Here is a 23322-nt window from a genome sequence, read left to right as displayed (position 1 = left end):
TTCAAAACCTCTTCATAATCCCAAGAGTCGCGCAATAAGAAAAGTGAAAGCTTATGAAGCTCGCAAACTCCTTGAAAGGTCCGAAATTCGCCATCTAGGGAAAAATCGCGATTTGGGAAGCAAATATAAGGAATCTGAAATTGACAAAGATCCTAAAATCTCTGAAATTTGCAGTTCAGGGGAGAATCGCGATTTAAAGGCTTTTCGCCCCCTCCTAAACCCCAAAATTGTGAGTCAAGGCGTGGGTATAGATTTTTATGGTTTGCAAGAAGCAATAGAAAACGCCTAAGTTTGGCGACTGAAAGGAAAGCCGCAAGATTTGAATTCCGAAGAACGCCGTAGCTTCCACGCGGAGGTTTGATGTTTGGTCGAAAAGCAAAACCCAATCAAACATTCAAGGTTCAATCACCATTTCGCCCAAGACTCCCCCATCCGAAATTTGGAATTCATTCTTGCAAGGCCAGTTGTGCGAATTCATGCCATTCATTTTCACCAGGTAAGGGTGCTTCATCTCTCTCTTTAAAATCATTTGAAATATTTGCAAAATCATATAGATGCGTACACAAAACGAATTAAACTAATGAAATCTAAAATTGCATCTCTTTCCATTTATAAGACATCAGGGGCAATTAAATCAGAATTTACTACTAAAAATCAGCTAGAAAATGCATTTTCAAACTTAAGAAAACTTTAAGGCGTTGTCCATTTTAAAATTTGATCCTAAAATGCCCGAGTATAAATCTGCAATTGAAAAGCTTCATAAATATTCATGTTTAAAGCAATCAAGCTTTTAGCTAAAGATGTCATGATCTTCTTTCAATTCGTTTTTTTTTAATTGATCCTTGTATGCTGGCATATCCTTTATCTAACCCGCTTTACTTCCTTTATATAGCCTCGTAATCTGCATCCGGTTATGCAGGATAAATGCCTAAGTCGGCGGTAGAATCATCAAAGACGCCTGCTGTAGCCAAGACATCGCGAGCATCCAAGTCAAATATCCCTCGCAAAGTCGAAAGGATGAAGTATCAGTATCAGAGAGGGGGACTGAGGGAATCAAAAGTTCAGAGTGTCTGGGAGAATGTCGGTGATACTGACCTAGGCCATATTGATATCCAAGATTTCAGAAACCGAGTCTTCTCCCCTAATGCCTATGGCAGGCCTAGGCGGATGTTGGAAAGTGGCATCGCCCAAGCAGCAGGATTTCCCCCAACAGTGCCAAACTATGAGTTAGTAGTAGAGGCTGCCTGACATTACCAACCAAGTTCCAGATTGGTGCTCCTCGAGGACATGGTCCTCGCTAACTTCACTCCTGAAGCCATTGGCAACGCATTTGATATTCCCTTCCCAAACAACCCCATAGCCACGACTATAGATGAAGCGTAGGGGGGGTATAATATGAATCCCGCCAGATGCAGAACACTGATAAATGAAGAGTGGTACAAGGAGAGAAGACCTCCAAGCATCAAGATTGGGAAAAAGACCCCTAGAAGCGACTTCCACAACGAGCATGGGGACATGGTCACATTGCTCAGCAGGATTATGGGACTTTCCCAATCCAATTACTTCAAAGAATGGATGTTTTACTTCACAGAACAGGTCTTCGCTGGGAAATCCAAGTTTGACTGGACCTAGATCATAAGCAACAACATTCATACTCAGCTGATCGAACTTGAGATCAAGAAGTACTTCACTATGACCTACTATTTGGTCTACATGTTCGCCAGAAATCAACCACTGCCAGGTTTGATCATGAAAGGTGAAATTGGGAATGGACCTGATCAGGTAAAAGTTTACGATTGTTATCCATAGCTATACTATCAGGACATAGCACAAAGAGAAAAGAGCAACCCTGCCTATGCAGTTGGTCAATATGAGCGCGTTAATGACACCTTCACAATGCGCCTAGACAAGCTAATGCAGGGAGGATTACACATAAGGCTCTCAAAGCAAGCTACTATTCTAGTACAAAGGTATGGTGTATGGTTCATCCAGTTTCCAAGGTTCTCCTACATCCGGATAGCTGGCTTTAAGGGTTCCCCTTTCCGACTTCCGTGATACCCAACCGACAAGATAGTTCTCCTGGAGGTCGCAAGGCAATCACGTTCGACAGGCAGCTTACTCAGGGACATGAAGCAGTTTGGATTCGCATTCCCTATGATTATAGACAACCAGGATGTCCATCTAAAGAACCCATCCCAAGCGGAGGAATCCTTTGCAAAGCTAGCCTCCTATGCCCTACAAGAACATTTTCCAAGGAAATGCTTTGATCACGACAATCTGGCAAAGAGGGCCTATGGCAAGCGATACAGAGCAAAAGAATCAGTTGAAGATTATTGGAAGAACTGCTCTGATGACTATGAGGTCCGAAGGCGCAAGTATTCAAGACTGGGTGTGCAACAAATGCGACTTTTTGAATACCGTCGGGTCCCAGATCAACTCACAGATTCAGGATATTGCCTGCAAGTCCGGGAATTTGAGGCAGTAAGGCATCTTTTACCAGGCATTGATTGATCGCAAGACCCGATCACTGATTTTGAGGCAGTTATTGCAGCCCTAGGAAGATATACTAACCAATGGTTGCACCAGCAAATTGAGCGACTAATACATGAGGGAGTCTAGTTCACTTACCACTTGATGGGTAACCTTGATTCTCAGTCCTCCGAAGATGAGGGAACTTCCAGTGCACCTAAGGAAGAGATCGAAAAGCCTGAGAAAAGGAAGAAGGCAAAGACCAGTAGGGCAACTCGGACATCCAAAAGGACAAGGGAAAAAATCCCCATTAGGAGACCAAAGGTCACTTCATCATCAAAGGACCCTAGTTCGTCCGATGATGTAGTAGAACTAGATTATATACCTGCTCCACCTTCCCAGAGTGATATTGACGCATTCGGAGTTGATGATCCTCCTACACCGACATGTTAGACGCCGAGCTAAGAGCCATTGAATCAGCGGAACCTGATAACGAAGTTGAGGAATGAGAGATTCCATCCACTCAGGGGATTGAATTGCATGAACCCACCCAACAGAGCCGCCATGAATTGCTGCTCCATTATACTACCAAGAATGACTCCACTATTGAAGGAGAGCAAAGGACAGATGATACCCATGGGCCTAAAAAGACTGAAGAACAACCATCACACGAAGCTACTAGGCAATTGTTCAGTGAAGTGGGAGAAAATTCGGCTGCGAGCAAAGAACTTGACACTTCCTCTACTCCTCCTGTAACAGAACAGCTGCAAATTTGTAATGAGATGGCTGAAAACATCAAAGAACAGAGTGCAAATTTAATCATAGCATCAAGTCAGACTGTACCTCAAGAATGGTTGATTGCCCGAGCTCAGCGCCAGGCTGCCACCAAGCCACCCATCGATTTGGAGGACATCTTCTCACGCATAGACCAAGCTAAAGCCAAGGGGAAGAAAAAGCCCAAGGCATATTCTAGAATAACCAAAGATGAGCAAAGGAACCATACTCTTCACATCGCCACCCCGCCTGTAGACAAGCCAGCAGATCAGATTACACTGGCAAATTATAGTATCACGACTGTCCCCATCGGACGAGCCACTAAGGAACAGGAAAAGGAGGAATTCAAGGATTCAGTACAGAACATACTCAGGCAACTTGAAGAGATAATAGCTAAAAAGAACATGTATCAAGCTCGTGCTGAGCAGGCCGACGGGTGCATTGATCAACTCTTGAGACCATTGCACAATGCTTCCGAATCCCACATTCCCTCAACGGCGTTGGCACAAAGAACCACGACAGAATTTGAAGGAGTGCGGGATACTACAAAGGCCGTCAAGGAATGGATGCGAGACCTTAAGGAAAAGGGAGAGCTAATCATTAAGGATGTAAAGAAAATGGCCCACCACCGAGAAACCGTTTTGGTCAAATTGTACGAGATGAAGCGGGAATGCCTCATAATTCATGAAGCTGTTACTACAACTCTTCCCCTCATGACAACTCTTTTCTGGACGCATCCACAGATTCCTACATTGCCTGACATCTTGAACCCCCACGACGTCAACATTTTTAAAGAATGGTACTCGATCATCAACATGAAGAATGACACAAAGGCCACTATTAACAAAAAGCAAGAGATATGCGAGGAAATTTTGAATAGCACAAGGGACCTTGGTGGAATAATCCTCTGATCCATAGTTTTGGATTGGCAAAATAGTCTGTCGGATCCCATAATCCATCCAGATTGGGAGGATAGATTAAAAATAGATAAGATCGCCTACTCTACAAAGGACCTAGATTTTGCTAGTAAATTACATTCTGATATCTTGAGTTTTGAGGCTAATCGGTCCAGCTGGCAAGACGGTTTGAAACACATTGATCATTATCTAGAGAGCATGCAATATAAAATTCATCATCCCCCTATGCTTCAATTCGGTTTGTTGTTCCAATTATGCATCAGGTTCCAGAAGTATGTTCATGAGGAACATGTAGCAGGTCGAGACCTTTGGCAAGAATATTTGCATGGAGAGGATCAATTCTTGGTAAAAGGATATGAAACTGGAAAAGAAAAAGTGCTTTCCTAAAGTGCTTTTTTCTTTTGAATTTTGAAAAGTGCACTTTTTGGCCAAAGGGTCATATTTGACTTCCAAGTCAACTAAATGTAAACTTTGTGTGTGTGCACCTTTTTGAATTATTTTGAATGAGTTTTAATTACCTTTTTGGGTAGTTATTGCTCCCTTTGGGGTAGTTGCTGATATTTACCCTCCATTTATGGGTATGGATACTCTTTTGTAAGGATGAATCTGGGCCACTTGTTTAGATTAGATCTTGGCCATTCATCGATTTTTTAAGCCTATTTAAGGGGACTGGTTTTCCCTCATTTTGCAAGAAGTTCATGGATTGTTGCTAAAGCTCTGGCGAAATTTACAGGATTTAATGCAAAGTTAAGACTACTTCAAGTTTCCTTGTGAGTGCATGGTCTCCTTCATTAATTTGAATTTTTCAGTTATGTTTCTTTCATTTATATAGCATTTTCTAGATAAACATCTAATAAAATCCTCGCTGTTCATACCATTAGGGAATGATTGATTGTCTTTCCTTCTGCATGGTTAATCTAAACCTTTCATATGCTTAGTTCGGTTATTGAATACTCACTGAATGAATATTAAAGTTCTGATGTTGTATTTGATAGCATGAAAACTCAATTGTCCCTTGAAGATCGCACTAGATTCATACAAGTATTGTGCTTAAATAGCTGGTAATGTTTAATCTAGTTATTTGGAGGTGTCTGTCTGTTTTCCGAATATGCTATCTTAGTTAAATAATTTAGACTTTCTGGACCTCTCTTTCCCTATCCCTCCTTTTTCCTTTTTTTTTACCAAGAAGAATCCGCAGTCCTGCTGAAACAGTATCATGCAACTGAAACCAATCTATAACGAGACTGTTAAAGTTTTAGGGAACTCATCCAACAAATTGCCTATTTTACAGTAAGTCCCCTTTGTGTTTCCAGCAAAACACATCAAACCACTGAGTAATCCCGCAGTCAAGACCTGACAATCGAAACCTTGAAGTCGCCCCCTTTGATCAAACGAAAAAATAGCATTAAGGATTTCCTTATCTCAAGAGAGGATAGGATACTCAGCGAGTACATTCTATTATGTGTTGGCCGGATGAAGTTGCAAGTTCAACGATTTTAGACATGTCAACAGGTTTCCAGGCAAGGAAGCACTCCAGGAGGACACGGTACCTACACAGAACCCCACATGCCTTCACGGCATGAAATAAACACAGCCCTAGCCAAGACACTCTCGGGTGTACGTTGTACCCCGAGTTGGATACACACTGTATGCCAATTCTCCAATGCCCAATGCCCAACCACCAGACCTTAACTATCCCCTCTCTTGTGCTCCTTTCAATTTATCTTTCTCTTGTATTCCTCTCCTTCTGTCCTTTCTCTATTAATTTACAAGTTTATATAATGTCACAAGGGTGTTTACCAAAAATCACACCCTTTCATTAAAATAATATTTCTTAATTACTTTGATTTATGTATTCCTTTATTATAACTTCTTTCACGGGAAAAAGTCCCATAACAAGGCAACTCTCATAGGTAGACCATGGCGACCCCGAAGACCGGAGCAGGTACACAATAGACTCTCAACAAGGAAGATTTGAAGGGAGAGGCATTGGAGTCCAAGATTACATCATTTTGGGGCAATGTAGCAGACACCAATCTCGGGCAAATTAACATGAAGTTCCAAGGCCACTTGTATACCACCAAGCCTTCTAGATTTTCAAAGATGATGATTGAGAGCGAGCTAGTGTAAGCAGTAGGCTTCCCTCCAACTATTCAATGCAATGAATTGATCGTTGAGTGTGTTAAACACTATGATGCGAACAAAAGAACAATAGTAGCACCTGATGGTAGAGAACTAGACTATCTATCCAAGACAGCTATCAATGAAGCTTTCCACAAACTTGAATTCAACACATGTTCTACAAAAGCAAGGAAGCAGCACAAGAATTCTATGATGATCTTGATAAATGCCTCGACATAATCAACAAATATTGGTTATTGAAAAGAAGACCTGACATATCTAAGCTACCCACCAAGCTTCACAGGATTGATTACAAGGAGGAATTCGGTGACTTATTCACTTTGCTCGATCGAATCATGGGAACCCCTCAAGCATCCCAATTCGAGAATTGAATGTTCTACTTCATGGAGATCATACCGACTGGAAAGGAGAGGATCGACTGGGGAAGGATTATAAGCAATAACCTTGACATACAACTCAAGAGACTTGCACGAACCAGAACATTCTACATGAGTTCATATCTCATATATTCACTTGCCAAAGCTCATGAATACATAGGATTAATTTATATCGGTCCAGTTGGAATGGGAGCTAGAGAATTGAGAGCATGTGACTCGTACACACAATTGCATTATACTGGCATAGCACATTACAAGAGGGTGAACAATGCCTTCATGATGCACATAACGAGAACCTTGCAAGATGGCATTCATCAAAGGTTATCCCCACAAGCAAAGGAGCTGATAAAGAAGTTCAATGCTTGGTTTATCCAGTTTCCCAAGTTCACCTACATAATGATTCAAGGATGCTCTTGTCCGCCCTACATACTAATAAGATATCCTACCGACAAGATAGTATTGCTTGAGTTGGTGAGACAGTTGATAACATATAACAAAGCACAAAAGAATAGACACAAGACTAGAGTCCCTTTTCCCATTTCAGTTGGGCAGTCATTCGAAGTACGTCCATCCTTACAAGCGGTAGAGAAGGTGCAAGAAGAATTGAAATCTCTCCTTATTCCATACTTTTCCAGAGACAAGTTTGATCCCTATGGCAATATCAAAAGATCTAATGGAAGAAGGCACAAACACAAGTTACAATTAGAAGATCATTTCATGAATGCTCAAGATGATCTAGACATAAGGAGAAGAATGTGCTCAAGACTACCAATTGACGTCGCCAGGACGTGCAAGGTCTTTGACATTCCAAATCAGGCACAAGATAGTGAAAGACGCCTTCAACCGATATATGAGCAAGAGAAAGACAAGGAGGTGAAGGTCAATTGGATTCATGTGGAGATCAATTTGAAAGATTTGATGAAGCCAATCTTAGCATATACAAAATGATGGGTAGACATCCAAATATAGAAATTGAAGAGCCAGAATACCCAACTGACTTTCGAATTGATGGGAGAGGTAGAGTCTTCTGATGATGATACAAAAAGTGCAAACCAGAGTGGAAGCGCCACTCCAGAGGATCAAAAAGAAATGAAAATCACAAGGAAGAGCCTCCAAACAAGAAGCATATCAGGCAGGATCAGGCTGCCCTTCCACTAGTACCTCTTCCATGTACGGAGTAGAAATGAAACAAGCCGCTGGCCAAGAAAATCATTCACCTAGAGAGAGCATTGATCATGGAGTGAATGAGTCCATGGAATGTACAATTCAGAACAGTGGGTGCGAAAAAGATAGACAAGGGTAAGCAACCATTGGGCCAAGACAATTCAGTTCCACTAGAGCAAATCAATGACAAAATAGGTAAAGATGTGTATGTAGACACTGAAAATGAAGATGAAGAAGTAAACTCTCCACCCCAAGAAGATCAGCAACTCAATGAGGTGCAAGTAGGAGAAGAGAAATCAGCTATCCCAGCATGGCTCAGGAAGATGTTAACAAAAGAGGTGATAATAGCAAAGAAAGATCCTGTTGATTTGGACAGCTTCCTGAACAAAACTCAAGAGACTATTGAGAAGAAGAAAGCAATGAAAATGTCAAAGATGACTAGAGACAGTACAAGATCTCAAGTAATACAAATTGCCACTCCAAGAGTAGATAAGCCCGAAGGTGAGATCACAACAAAAGAATACGACTTGGAGACTATTGGCTTAGGTACTCCCACCACTAAGAAAGCATTGGAAGACATGAAAGACACAGTGAAGACAGCCTACGACATGTTGAAGCTAGAAGTAGAAAAGAATAAGAAATTGGAAAGAGAAGTAAGTGCATTGAGAAGTTACTTCCAGCAGTTCAAGGAACCGCTGAGGCAGCATGATCCTTCAGCTAGGCCACCACCATTGCTTCCTCCAGACTCAGTTGACAATTTGGAAAAGATGAGAACTTCAACACACTTGATGGAGACTTGGATAAACAAGACTTTCAAGAGGGCGAATGCATTTGCGAAGGAATTTGTGAAGATATTTGATAAGGTCGTAAGTGTTCTTGAAAGAACCCAAATCCTCATGGTAGCATATGATACTTTTGTTTTCAAAAGAGAATATATTATGCCTAGACTACAAGCAATGAAGAATCTATCCAAATGAATCTTAGTGAATGGTAGAGTATTGAGAGATGGACAATCCCCTGATTTCCAGCAGTGGTGTAACTTGCTCCGAACGAGGAAGGTCATTTTTTAAGATATCAGCAGTGGATGCACCCAAGTCAATGGAGCAATAAACTTCATACATGATAAGAGTGTAGAAGTAGCTGAGATAATATTTGACAAGGAAATGTAGAACACAGATTTACTACTGAGAGGGGGGGAATCAGTAGTAAATAAATCTTTAACTTTTATTGATCAACTCAGAATTTTGCAATACTTTAAACCTTTTTAAATCTGAATGCTGGAAGGAAAGTACTGAACTGAAGCATGAAACAACACTACACAATAAAACCAGTACACAAAGAAATACGTGGAAACCCAAGGTGGGAAAACCACGGTAAGAAATGCTGCTAGGATATACTGTCCTATTCCAGCCTCACAAGTAAACTGACTACAACTCTTTGAGGGCACCAACCCGCCAAAACTTCCTGCATAAGAGCACCAACCCTTACATGCACAACCTCATCAATCTGAGCAACAACTCAATGACTTTGTGGCACCAACCACAAACATTACAAAGATTAACTTAGTTTTACTTCAAGAATGAAACATTACAAATAACAATTTTTGACATTTGTAAACAACTTATTGAACAGATTTCAATGTATAAACTCCAATTTGTCGACACCAATGACCTGCATACATGCTGTCAAAAACTGAAAACCAATGCCTTTAATATAAACCCCTGATCAATACTCTGAGATAATTTATTAATCTGAGAACGGGCTGTTAAAAATCTGATCACTGTTATCCTAAAAAGAAATTTGTTACAGATGATATGCCACATTTATTAAAGCACAATTTGTCTATACCTGAAGCATAATAGAAAGCACCCGGTTCACCAATGTCTGATATACTATTAAAGCACAATTTGTCTATACCTGAAGCATAATAGCAAGCACCTGATTCACCAATGTCTGATATCCTATGAATAAAAGTCTAATTTGCCAGAGTCTGATACAGTTTTTTCACAGACAGAAATATGCCTTCCAAAGTTTTCTTTGATCAATCAAAGTCTTTTTCAGAACTTTCTTCTATGTCAACATAACCCTATATCCATTGATTGAATATCTTCGTGCAAACCCAAGCTACTGGTAGTAGCATTAGGAAGAACTATTTCAATGCCCATAATGTGAGCGACCTAAAGAGTCTTTAAACATGCGATTGATTGTCCTAGGTCTCTCAAGGCCTGTAGTACATTATAAACTATGCTATTATCTCCCATTCAAGCTGGCATGCCAACTTTAAACAAATTTACAGTGGTCCATTTTAGTAGTTTTTAACCTTTATCCCCCCACCAAAGCAGTCCTTCATATCTCTAAGGCCTGGTCCGTAGTGAACCTAGAAGCTTCATCCATCACAATTACACAGTTAGGGAGCTGACTTAGCTTGTAATCATCTGCCAGCCTCACATAGAATTTTATCATTTTTTTCATCTTGGTATCTCACAATGCTTTCAAAGGACCCACTAGCCTTTGATCATTTAGTATGTCCTCAAAGATGACCCTTCTTCCAATTTATCTTTAAGTCCTACATTGTTGGCCATCACAAGAAACTGCATAGAAATGGGAGGAGTGGAGTGGTTAGAGCATGTATCCCCCACCAGCCAATCCATCTGAATCCAAAACAATTAGCCTACCAAAAAGGAGCAGGCAATCCATCAATATTAGAAAAGCCAGATCATAAATCCTCTATATCACCTAAGAAACCATCATAGAAGAAACCTTCACATAGCTAGAAAGATCAACAGGGGTTGGAAATTCAAAAATGATGACTACATACTGTATTATTGCCAGAAGAAACACCAGGTAGCGCAGAAACCAAAACAAAACTTAAACTCAATACCAAATAATTACATAACAGTAAATTTAAAATCCCTTCACATATTTCTGAACTACTAGCAAAAATCAAATAAGATGTGGGATTACAATTTGTTTTCAACAAACACAAACCTACTTCTTCCCAAAGAACTGGGAGAAAATTCAAAATGTATAAGCAATCAAGTTTTCTCTCCTCTCAGTAACTCTAGGCCAGAATACCTCGTTCTGTGCCATGTAGAAAATGTCAAAATATATACACACAAGAATCTTGTGTTTCTCACAAATAACACTCTTACCTCAATAATAGCTCAAAGATAACCATCTTGTGTTTTACCCACATTAAATATGAACTATGTTGCGTAATATCTATAGTTTGTTACTGTGTTGCTAGAGGTTAGAAGTATAAAGTCACAGACTGCTTAACATACCACACAATTTATGGGTGGTTAACTGTTGCAGTTATACTGATAGTATCATCAAAAGGAGAAGGTTGCAACACAAACAACCACAACTGGATGCTTCTTCATATATGCTGAATTAAAAAAGTATGTTATAAAAGAAATAATTACATTATCTGCAATGTATTGAATATAAATATCTAAATGAGAACTAATGAGAACAAATTATAACTATTATATACAAATTTCTAGATGAAAACTTAAAACAGTAAACAACAAAAAGATAAAGTGTAGAAAGAAAAACCTTTAGCTTCTCCTCAAGCTCATACAATTCCCTTGATAAGATATTTATTTCATCAGCAACCATTTCAGACATATCTTGATCAATCCCAGGTTCTTTTGCCAGTTCTAACATCCAAGTAGATATATGAAGATAAAGCAAGAATCAACAGCAAAATGATGCAATCATATAAAATTCAAATAAAGTTTTGAAATAGCCAACATTTTAAACCTTTTGATTGTTGAAGCTGAATTTCAATGTCCTTAAACTTTTGGTATGTTGTGACCACCTGTAAAATTTAGATGTTGTTTAAAATTTTAAACAGTAGTGCTCAGCAAAGCACATATCGCATCTGCGATAGCAATCAAATTAAGAAGATCATGGTCAATTACATTCTCCACATACCTCTTCAATCTCTGACAAGGATTTGGCAAGCTTTTGGTACTCAGCAGGATTAGATGAAACATCTGGATCTGCCAGTCTTAGCTGCAACACAATAAAAATAAGATGAAACCTCTTAACCTCGTTTTTCTCAATAAATATGTTTATAGTCTCATGCAACAAGAGTTAAATTGAGAAATAGGAAGAAAAAACTATTAAGGATGGTGAAGGAATGATAAACTTAATTGAGATTGAAAGTTTGGTGTCTAGTGAAAAAGGATAAGGTTACTCCCAAAGAAATAAGCATCTAATATGAAAAACAGCCTTCTTTTTACAGAAATAGTCAATTAAGTCACTGCAAAGTGGAAAAATTAGAATCATGGCTCGACTTTCCAGCCTAATATTACAATTGATTAACTTAGCTCAATCTCATCAGCTTTAATTAATTTTTTTGTCACTCAATAAGCATCAATAACACTCAACCAAACTTATCTAGCATAGTTTCAATATCATGTGATATTGACTAATTCGAGTAAAAGATGGAAGAGTTGAAAGGAGAAAACCTAATCTGTCTGTTGCTGCAGAGGTAGGTACAAGAGGGCAACCTATAGATTAATCTTTAAGCACAGTGATTGGGAAGGAACAATCTGCAGGTACAAAGCTTAATAAGGAGAAAGACATTAAAAGGTGTGCAAAAGGGATAAGGTTACCCCCAAAGATATAAGTATCTAATATGAAAAACAGCATTCTTTTTAAAGAAATAGTCACATAAGTCACTGAAAAGTGGAAAAATTAGAAATATGACTGAAGTTTCCAGCCTATTATTAGAATTGATTAACTTAGCTGTAATTAGTACCCCTGAATTGTTTGCTTGTGATGGATTTGTTTACCAATTTGAGAGATAAGAAAGCAATGAAATGATAGACCGTTTGCTGAGAGGAGTATTCTCAGACTTCATCCATTAATATTTCATGAAAATTTACAGGTTACAATGCATTGGAAATTGGAAAGACTAGTGAGCATAATAACAAAATATGATAACATTTACTCTTCACTGTTCACATTACATATTAACTGAAAATAGAACAATTTCAATATTGAACAGACCTGCAGAAGCAAAATCTCTGAAGATGACAGTCAGCACAAATCTGAAAATCTCATTTGGATGAATCTTTGCACTGTTCAGTGGTGCTAGTTAGATCTCAAGGGTTTCCCAATGATGCACATCACTCCGTGGGAACTCAGAACTGAAGAAACAATGTTCCACGACCCTTCTTAACCTTCCATGAGTCTAAAAAGAATTCAGAATGCCCTGCACCAGCAAACTGAGCACTAGTGTCTCTGGTGATTTAGAAATTAATTTATGTCTCCTTACTTGCCCTTCAATCTGCAGAAAACACTTCAGACTATCCTCTTAGTGTAGCGTCGTAAATTTTAACCCTACACAATTTACACCACCTTTTGTGCCCCTACTTTAGTGTGGCCTATCTTAGCTCTCTCCCAAGTCCATTTCCAGCCTTTTTACCTCGAATCTGATATCATCTATCCGCACGGAGAACTGATCCTATGTCTCGGGCTGTGCACCCCAGTTTCTTGCTTGTCTGTCCTGTTTTTGGTGGACCATAGCGCCCAGGGCGTCCTAGTTCCAAGACCATGGCACCTGGGGCATCTTGGTCCTCCTTAAACAAGACCTAATTTAAATGGGTCGGTGCACTTCCCCTCCCCAATGATTTCGGTTCTCAAGGTTTCAATTTGACCATTGGAGGTCGGCCTAATCGGCAAATTACCTTGGGAACCCTATATAAGAGCATTCTTCCTATTCATTTTAACATCCATTCATATTGTAACCATTCATTATCTTCTGACATCAAGCATCAAGCATTCAAGGCAGCATTTCATCCCACCATATCCTTCAAACATTTCAACATCATGGAGCAGCAAATCTACATCAAAATTCATGCAAGCATGTGTATTTGATTTCGTCATTCATGTTCATGTTATGTCAAGTCATGTTATTGCATCAACACTTGTGATCACATCTAAAGAGCATTACATCATCATCCATCATTAATTGCAGCAGATCTGAGGTATATCATTTAGCATTTATTTCAGTATTTCAATTATAATTTCAATTCAATTAGGTTTAATTCCAAACCCAGCGTTTGACCTAGTCAAACCCCTATCAACAACACTATTTCCCTTCTTTTTATGTGTAGACGAAAAATCCAATAGCCACGAATGGAGATTCCAGCAGAGAAGATGACGATGACGATAAGTTCAGACTTTTGTAGAGGCGAAAATTAGAGAACCAAGTCGCGTAGTGCCACAGTCTCAAGAATTTATGACGAACTTCTAGGAACAAATTTTAAGTGACATTCTGATTTCAAAAGATTCTTGTCTATCTGCATCTGACATCAGGGACCAGGATGCTCAGAGCCACATGGTCTTGCACTTTCGGGCCGAATATGTTGTCATAGGTGCTCCTCTATTTCTTCTGCTCAGACTTAACTCCATGTCTGCATTCTACGTCTGTAACTTGCTATTCCTATTGTTTTATGTCAACTCTCTATCATTCACCCTAGATCTAGCATTCAAATCAATTTCAACTAAACAAAGGAAAAAGAACTAAATCTACATTCAATCATTTTGCATTGGATCAATTGAATTCTCCCTTCCTTTAATGTTTTGTTTGGAAAGTTAGGTCATTTCCAAGTCTACAAGGCTTAACTTGTGAAACCCTAATTTTCCATCCAATACACTTAGCACCTAAACGCCTCAATTAGGTGTATTTTGCAGCCTCCGTAAGCAAATTCTACACAAGAAAAACCCCATGAGCCAACTACAACAGATGTATGGACCTGTCATAGGGGTGAGACTCTTTAAAAAATTATTTTGATCAACAAACACATTAAACAAGCATGGAATGGCATTTCCCATCTATAGAGATTATGAACGATACCTAGAAGCTAATGAGTGATACCCTAGGGACTGTTCTAGCCGCTACATTCTAGTGCTTTCCTTGCACTCTTGGCCACGCACGTGTCCTCTACACATCCACCTCCAACGCCCCAACACTCCAGGTACTTCCAAGCTCTAACTCATCCCTGTGCTCCCTCCGCCCAAGGGTCGGTAGATCACCTAATCGCTTGTTCTTGACCACCCTATGGACTCTTCTCACCTTTATTGGGGTATACAAGCATGAATCACTCAAGGCTGACTTGATTTCTTTTAAGGCAACGACACCAAAATGTTTGCTTCTATATCTGATAAATTAATTACAAGACATAATAATATACATGAAAATGCATACCAGACACAGCGGTAAAATCTGTCTTTATTCGCACATGCAATTATTACAAAGAAGAAGACCAGAGATGGTCGGCCAAGGATTACAATAGAACCGACAATACGTACTACTTTCCTTGGCGGTACACAACACATTTATAGACCTTGATGATTGCCAAGAGGAACACGACTGTCAACCAACCAACACATTAACTACCCGAGAGTGACAACCCACTTAATGCAAATAATTAATACATTGGCAGATAACAAATATTATCAAACATAACAATAGGCATTTTAAGCCGACTACATACTCTCTTCAACACAATTCAAACTGTATCGAATTAAATACATCTCCGCCCTATGAATTAAGGTTTTACACCTGCGAATTGGGAGTCTGATCTTGCTCATGGATTTGGAGGTGCTAAGGAACAACTGATCATGACTGCCGCAGATTTGGGTGGGAAATGGAAAAACCCAAGGATGGCTGTGGATTTTAGGAGGCAAGGGCAAATGTGTAGGATGGCCAGGGTTTTGAGGGTGTGAGGGAATTTGGCCAAGGACTGTCGTGGATTTGGAGGTGTGAAGGAAGTTGTTAGGACTATTGTGGATTTGGGCAAGTCAAGGAAAAGTGCTCATGATGGCCGTGGATTTCAGCCAGCAAGGGAATATTGCAAGGAAGTCTGTGGATTTTGGTGGATGGAGGAAGGATCACTCCCTGAGTTAGGTTGTGGATTTGAGGGTGGGAAGGAAGGATGTCAAGGATTTGTGCATTCTTCATTACAATTCACCTTCAACATGAATATTTCCTCACTCAATTTACTTTCAAAAATTATTTATCCTCATCCATCAAGGCACTTCCATCATCACTCAACAAGAAATTGAGATAGCATCATCGCTTTCAAGCTCTTCAAACATTTAACTTTCACAAGGCATGGTTCCTTTAGCAAGTTAGGGAGAAATACATCCTAGGTTGAGGTTTTCAAAATGTCAAGGAAAAATACATCCTTGGTTGGGGTTTGGGGTTGCCAAGGAATCGCTTCTACTAGGCCATAAATTTGGGCCAATCAAGGAAGAATTTAATGACACTTCTCCAACTCGTTGGTTCCTCCAAGTGAAGGATAGCATTGTTCCAAGGGTGACTTGATCTTTCCTTTTCATAACCGTTCTAAGTACTAAGTCACCCAAATCATATGCCTCACTTATTCCTTGAAAGTGTAATGTCCCCAATTTTAGCCTGGAATTGTTTGAGGAGAAATAAGGAGGAAATTTATTTAATTTAATATTATATAAGTTGTCTCATTATATTTATTTAAAATCACACGTGAGATGACTTTATATTTTATTAAATTAATAGTGACTTAAGTATAAAATAAAATAATTAAAAGTCACTTAAAAAATAATAAAGTGTACCTACCCTCTTCTAGAAGGAATCTTATGATGGGTTATGAAAAGAATAAATAGAAGGAGGAAATGGAGGGATGGACATCAGTTGTTTATGTTATCTCTTGTTGAGTTGTGGAGACACAGGTTGTCCGTAGAAGATCTTGGGGAACGATACCTCCCTATTGGTCAGCATAACTGAGGGGGTGAAAGATCCTCCGAAGGGTTGCGAAGAGAGTGGGAAACATTCAGCTTTCCATATTGAGCATAAGGAGTTTTTTGATATCAGATCATAGTAGTGCTTCAGACTTGCAGATTTGAAGATACATTTGAGTGATGGTGAAAGCACCCCTTGGACATTATTAGACAGCAAATTCATTGGGGCATTTAGGCAATATCTATCATCACTATTGGAGGCAAATCGAAGTTATCAAACCAGTTGCAGAACTAGGAACCCACGACTTTGCTCATACTTTTCCATATATGCATCAATTTTGACTTGTGTTGATTCTAAAAATCATAAGAGGGAGAGGCGATACTTTTTGGGCAGTTTGGAGGATGATTTGGTGTCGATTCAATTTATATCGTGCATCCGACCTGAGTCAGGTCCGTGGCCCTTGTGACTTTCAATTTTCACTGTTAGATACAAATGATAGCTCGGAACCACCTTGGGAGATAGGCACTGTCTTCTAGAGAAGGACCCAATCCATTTGGGAGGAACATTCAGACCCCTAGTCAGCAGATTATACTTGGGAATCAGACTTTCCTGACAGCAGCAGGGATGGCACTTGGAGGGGTTCGAATTTACACATTGAATGCACACCTTTGAGGCATATTACTTAGCACTTCATCCTTTCAACAAGGCGTCACAAATCAGAAATTCCAAAGGAGGTTAAGACTGAAAAATTCATATCAGAATTGACTAGGGACATTACAGAAAGATTAATTATTTCCCCTTGAAGTAATGGATTTGTGAAGGTCAAAGGCTGATTAATCTCTCCACCTCTAACCTGATTTGAGCATGCAAAGGATGGAATACTTCCTAGCTATGGATTTGAGGTTGTGAGGGATGACTTCCAGCTAGGCTATGGATTTGAGGGGGTGAAGGAAATTCTCTTCCTTGGTCGGGGTTTTGAGGGAGTGAAGGAAGGATGCCTTACTTCTACCTTGAGTTGACCACTTCAATACATGCCTAAGTTGATCACTTCAATGCTTTCACCAAGTGGAGAATGATTTGCTAGTAGGGTTGACTTGGTGTTTTCTTCCTCCTCCATCACCTCTTTGACCTTGATTGATCTCACTTATCTTAACCTAAGGGCATCCACTTGCTCGGTTGCTCATCTTACCTAAGACTCATACCCTAACCTGACCTAGAGGTTGCACTATGAAGCATCACCCAATGACTACCTTGACTCTCACCTATCACTTGACTCACACCTATCACTGAGAAGACACCAAACTAGTCTAGAGGGGGACCTGACTACTGCTTGCCTACCTAACATGATCATATCTTGACGACAAGGCATTGCATTCCCTCATCAATAAGAGGTTAAAGACTTGAACTATTGCCAAGCTAGACAACTAGGCTAAGAAAACTATGCTACCAAAAATAAAAGTGGGGGTCTCCATTTGCAATGGGCGATGTGTGAAAACGTCACAACACAACGCTAACTCCCTTAGAACTCATTATATGACCAAGGTGTGGCATCTTTGTCATCCCAAATTCACATTTAGATTCCTTATCAAACATGGACTTTACCTCAAGAATGCCCAAAACTTTGTCAAGGTGCCTCAAATGCTCCACCCATGTCATGCTGAAAATCAAAATATCATCAAAAAATATCAAGATAAACTTATATAGCTGCCTGTGAAACACCCAATTCATACAAGATTGAAAAGTGGCAGGGGCATTAGTCAACCCAAAGGGCATGACCAAAAACTCAAAGTGACCAAAGTGAAATCTAAAGGTTGTCTTCTCAGTGTCCTCTCTAAACCAAATCTAGTGATACCTTGATCTCAAGTCTATCTTGGAGAAATAGGCTGCTCCATGTAGCTCATCAATCTATGAGATGGAATACCCAATTTTTATAATCTTCTTATTCAAAGCCCTACAATCAATGCACATGTGCATCGTTCCATCCTTCTTCACCAAAACAACCAAAGAAGCAAATGGGCTCTCAATTGGCCTAATATGTCCCATCTCCAATAACTCCTTATTGCCTTTTCAATATCATCCTTATGCCACTTAGGATGCCTCTATTAAGTAGTTTTGATGGGTTTAGCACCCTCCTCCAACTTATCGCATGCTCAATCCCTCTACCAAGAGGCCTACCTAGAGGTATGCTATTGAAAACCTTGCTTTGCTTAGACAGCAAACCCTGAATCTCTGGGTGGTAGGTCCTCTTCTCCTCTATAACTGTAGGCATAATCACACATTTTGCTGCCCACTCAACCTAATCATCTCTAAGAAGGCTCTCCATACATTTGAAAGAGACAGCTCGTGGTACTTCATTGGACACTCCCCTTAAGACCACATTCTTACCTTCAAATTCAAAAATCAGCTCCATGGTTTGAAAATTAAGTGTGATCTCACCCAAGGATCTCAAACACCCTATGCCCAACACTGCATTGTATCCCCAATACTAATCACATAGAAGTCATCCTTAACATCATAATTACCTAACTGTAAGCTCAATTGTGAGATCACCCTAGTGCATGTAATGGTGAATCCATCTAAAACCATCATCCCGAAATCACCAACATCCTCTATGAAATTATAAGTAGCATCTATGTCAATCAAAGCCACCACACGCTGCCCTCAAAGTACTCCACAAACTCTAAATTATTCATTTCTCTAGAAACTATAAAGCTGGGCAATAGTGCCCTCACTCTCCTCCTCTAACTCTTCTTAAGATTTTTCCTCCTCTTTCTCCTCTGAACCAGCTTGCTTGTTTGAATTTTTTGTTGTTAATTCATCAACTGAATAGAACCCAATTTGGTGTGCCTTTCCCTTGGTAGCACATTTGTGTCTTGAGCCCCAAGGCTTCTTGCAAGTGAAGCACAATTTCTTATATCTAGAAGATGTCTTCTACTCTGATTTGTGTGCTCCTGAAAATGTTTCTATCCTTCTTTCTTTTGATTGTAACTTGCTTCTCAGGGCAGCCAACTCCATGCTTCTTGCTTTCATCATAGCTTCCTATAATGATGCTGAATCAAAAGCCTTAACCCATCCCCTAATGGGCTCCATGATTCCTTCACTGAAAATAACTACCAATCTCCTCTCTATGATACGAGGAACCATCACTAAAAGTATCTGAAATTCTGCCATGTATGTGTCCAGAGAACCATATTGCTTGAGTTGAGTCAACTCTGTTAAATGCAATTCGAGATCCCTTTTATCAAACCTCTCAATGAGTTCGTTGGTGAACTCATTGTATGTAGTGATTAGATAATGACCCAAGGTAACTAGGCCATGGTACCACCACTCATGTTCTATGCCATCCAAGTGCAAAGTAGCAAACCTTATTGCCTCATCCTCTGACATAGGCCTTAGAGCCAAGTAGTTATAAAACTTTTGAGCCCATGCTCTAGTTGTGCATTCGTCACTTCCATCAAAGTGAGCTAGAGTAACCTTACCCATGGCCTGCTGAAAGTCCCTTTGTACTGCTGGTCCTCTCTACTCAGCTCTTCCACCAATTTTCTTCCTTCAATTCAAATAATCATTCAAAGATAAAAGGGTTTTGATCTCCATAAAAAGAGTTTCATACTCTACATAAGCATGTCTCACCTCATCAACCAATGGGAGCTAAACCTCTTGAACAACATGTAACTCCTCTTTGCATTTGAAAGAAGATTGTAGGGACCTTGACACTGTTGCAGCTATGTGTCCATTATTACTTTGCTAGCTCATAGAACTGTTCTCCCCAGCTTGCATGGTATTACCCTGTGTTGTTCTGGACCCCCTGTGGCATGTTTTGGTTGAACTTAGCAAACATTTGAGATATCATATCTAACATTGCATCAAACTTTCTTTCACCTCAGGTGTTAGGACCCACTGAACAAACCCTCCCCCTGTTTCTATCAGCCATGTCTCTAGGTGGGCTATGATGAGAAGATCCTGTAGTACTGTCACTGCTACAAAACAAACCTCCTTGGACTGTTCGCTTAACTGCAAATGAGTATTATGTTCTGTTTTTCTTTGTTCTGGTGTAGTACCTTATCTATTTATTCCCTATGTTTAGAATAAAATTAGTGTTTGAAGATATATGCTGTTCTTTCCACCATTTTTTCAGTATCATAAAACTAAGCAATAACTTTTCCTGGCCTAGATCTTGGGAAAAAAATACTATAAATATATACAAAAGAGCTGGAGGACAATGAAAACAATCCCTACAAATGTAAGCTTCATTCTTGGTATAGCTGCTTGGTAAAAACATTCCCAAAAGCAATCAATGACTAGATTAATCCATTGTCTAGGGAAGGCAAATAAAAAAATTAAAAGAAATGAAGAAAGGCAAGAGAATAATAAGAAACGAAGGGTAAAATTCTTTATGCAAAACTAGGATGAGATGAAAGTCTAATTGCAAACAAACTGAGAAATAAAAATTCATAACTGAGGCAAAGGGAAGAAAAGAACCAAACAGTTATTTAGCTCAGAGGAAAGAAATTTGAAGAACAAAGAAAATGAAGGCAAACTTCTTAAGAATAAAGCATCTTATTGGTATCCAAGAAAGATGTGTAGTTTGAAATTTTCAAAATATATTGTGTCAACCAAACATAACAGCAAGATGAAATTATCACTGTTTGTGTACGTTCATATTTTATTTAGATACAAATTGATCAATTGATCCGATTTTAAGGAGAAAGCAAATAATAACCAAATAGATGTGTAGATAATGTGATCAAAAAATATCAGGAAATATACCGATAGTTCCTTCCATGTTCTCTCTGCAGAATCCAATTTTGCTATTAAATATGGCTCCTGCAACAGATTTAAAACAACATTTAAACAAAAATAAAAGTTACCAATCTAAGACTGAAGCGAACAAAAACAGATTTATAAAAGATGACATCAATAAATCAAGGGAAACAAAAGCATTTTATCCAGGAGCTGCCGTTGCATCCAAATAGTCAGAGACTCAGATATAATCAAAACTATATGCGATGATAGAAACCAAATTCAAATAATTGGAACGGGTTAGGATACTAAAATATCCAAACGTTTGATGGATTTTCAGCTGCTTCATACTCATTTTTTAAAGTATAAATTTTATCTTCAAAAATGGCAGCTACCTGCTTGTGAATGATTTTTAGAGTGTGGTATCTTGATAATGTCCACAAAATACTCACTGAGAAACCAAAGAGAGCAAAGGAACCAATCCATGAGATTATAGTAGAAATCACAGGTAAACATTGGCCATGTTAGCATTTTCTTTTGACTTTTGCAATACAGCACAAAAGAGGACTATGTGTACAATAGAACTGTTCTTCAAATTAGGAGGAGAAGCTCCCTAAGAAATTAACTAAACCCACACTTAAGCTACACAAAATAGACTTAAAACTAAAGACAAGATATACAAATATGCACACTATACAAGATTCATTGAGGGGGTATTGAGGGGGTTGGCATAAAAGAAATGGCTATTTGCCTAAATTTTTTTCTTAGATACAGCCACCAGATTGTAAATAGCTGAGCCTTCCGAGAGAGATTTTTACATAGTTTTTATCACATGTCAAAAAGTGTCGAGGAAGTGAGACGCTATTAGAGAAAACAGAGAAAGAAAAAGACATCAAACAACAATAAAGAGTAGGAATTTCTCAGGGTAATGAAATCATTAAAAGATGGGCAACAATAGCTAATCAAACGCTTCATTCAGAGCAAGCAGAGTAAAAAACCCATCAGGCTACTACACCTTCGAGTAATGATGCACAAGGGGCATCTTCATATGCAGTAATAAACCACAACATTCCAAATGAAATTAGTTGCAGGTATTTGAAAGATGCCAACCACTGATTTTGACAGCTGATTTGTTTGTTTGATTCAATTCTTTGGCCAGAGTATAATTATTTTTGGTTTTTGAAGAGATTTTAGGATAACTTGCGTGTTATTGACTTTTTTGAATGTTGCACAGTAGAGATGAAATATCCCCTGCAGTTGATAGACTGAATATGCAAGGAATATTGACAAACAGTTGGCTGTCAATCTGCATGTTATGCGGATTCTATAACTTGCGTGTTATGCTGTATGACTGTTACAGAGTTTCAGACTTGTTTTGAAGGCATCAACCACAAGTTTTCATCAAAGTATGACTTACAAACAACTACTCAATGATAGCATAACCTCCTAGGATGATTGAGCAACTAGTTTTCAATGTAATTACACAAATTTGGATACAAAATCACACACCCGCAGCTGACTGTAATTTCATCAAACAGTTGGCATGAAACCATAGGATAATGAGAAAATGATATGCAAACTTATTACTCCTTATTTATGAGTCAAATGAGCTCTTTACAATGACCAAATCAATGCCCAAACACTTAGCAATTATCAATGGTTTACTCAGAAAATCTGAAGATACATGACAACCATGGACACATGCATATAACTGATTAACACAAGGAAATATGATGTCAAAGGAACCTGATATGTATCGCCTAGCCTTTAGATTGAAGAAGCAATCAATATCCCTTGTTTTGGAGCCCTCACAATGCCAAATCGACTCGTCTTCAATTCAAAATCGCCCCTGCTGCAAGTATGAAGGTCCGATAATAATTATTTATCAGCTCCTAAGTCTTCCATAATCCCCTGACAATGTTCGTTGTCCTACTCCAATCACAGTGCTGTCACCAATTGTTAAGTTCGATGCGAAGATACGTAGATAGGAGCAAAATCG

At 39.1% G+C, this 23322-nt stretch overlaps 1 protein-coding gene across 3 annotated transcripts in view; it reads right to left on the bottom strand.

Moving 5' to 3' along the window:
- Nucleotides 1-23322, bottom strand: part of LOC131073917 (peptide chain release factor APG3, chloroplastic) — a 195186-nt gene that overhangs the window by 134109 nt on the left and 37755 nt on the right. For 2 of the 3 annotated variants that reach the window (XM_058010426.2, XM_058010427.2), the window contains exons 2-5: nucleotides 21351-21407; nucleotides 11783-11863; nucleotides 11609-11666; nucleotides 11402-11505 (exon numbers count right to left, since the gene is read on the bottom strand). In XM_058010426.2, the coding sequence (XP_057866409.1) occupies nucleotides 11402-11505; nucleotides 11609-11666; nucleotides 11783-11863; nucleotides 21351-21407 (300 nt within the window). The remainder of the gene's footprint in view (nucleotides 1-11401; nucleotides 11506-11608; nucleotides 11667-11782; nucleotides 11864-21350; nucleotides 21408-23322) is intronic. The other variant, XM_058010428.2, reaches the window with a different exon arrangement.

The sequence above is a fragment of the Cryptomeria japonica genome, chromosome 9 (assembly GCF_030272615.1).
Source record: "Cryptomeria japonica chromosome 9, Sugi_1.0, whole genome shotgun sequence".
Classification (NCBI taxonomy): domain Eukaryota; kingdom Viridiplantae; phylum Streptophyta; class Pinopsida; order Cupressales; family Cupressaceae; genus Cryptomeria; species Cryptomeria japonica.
Note: the sequence above shows the minus strand (reverse complement) of the source record. Positions and strands in the feature narration are given on the sequence as shown.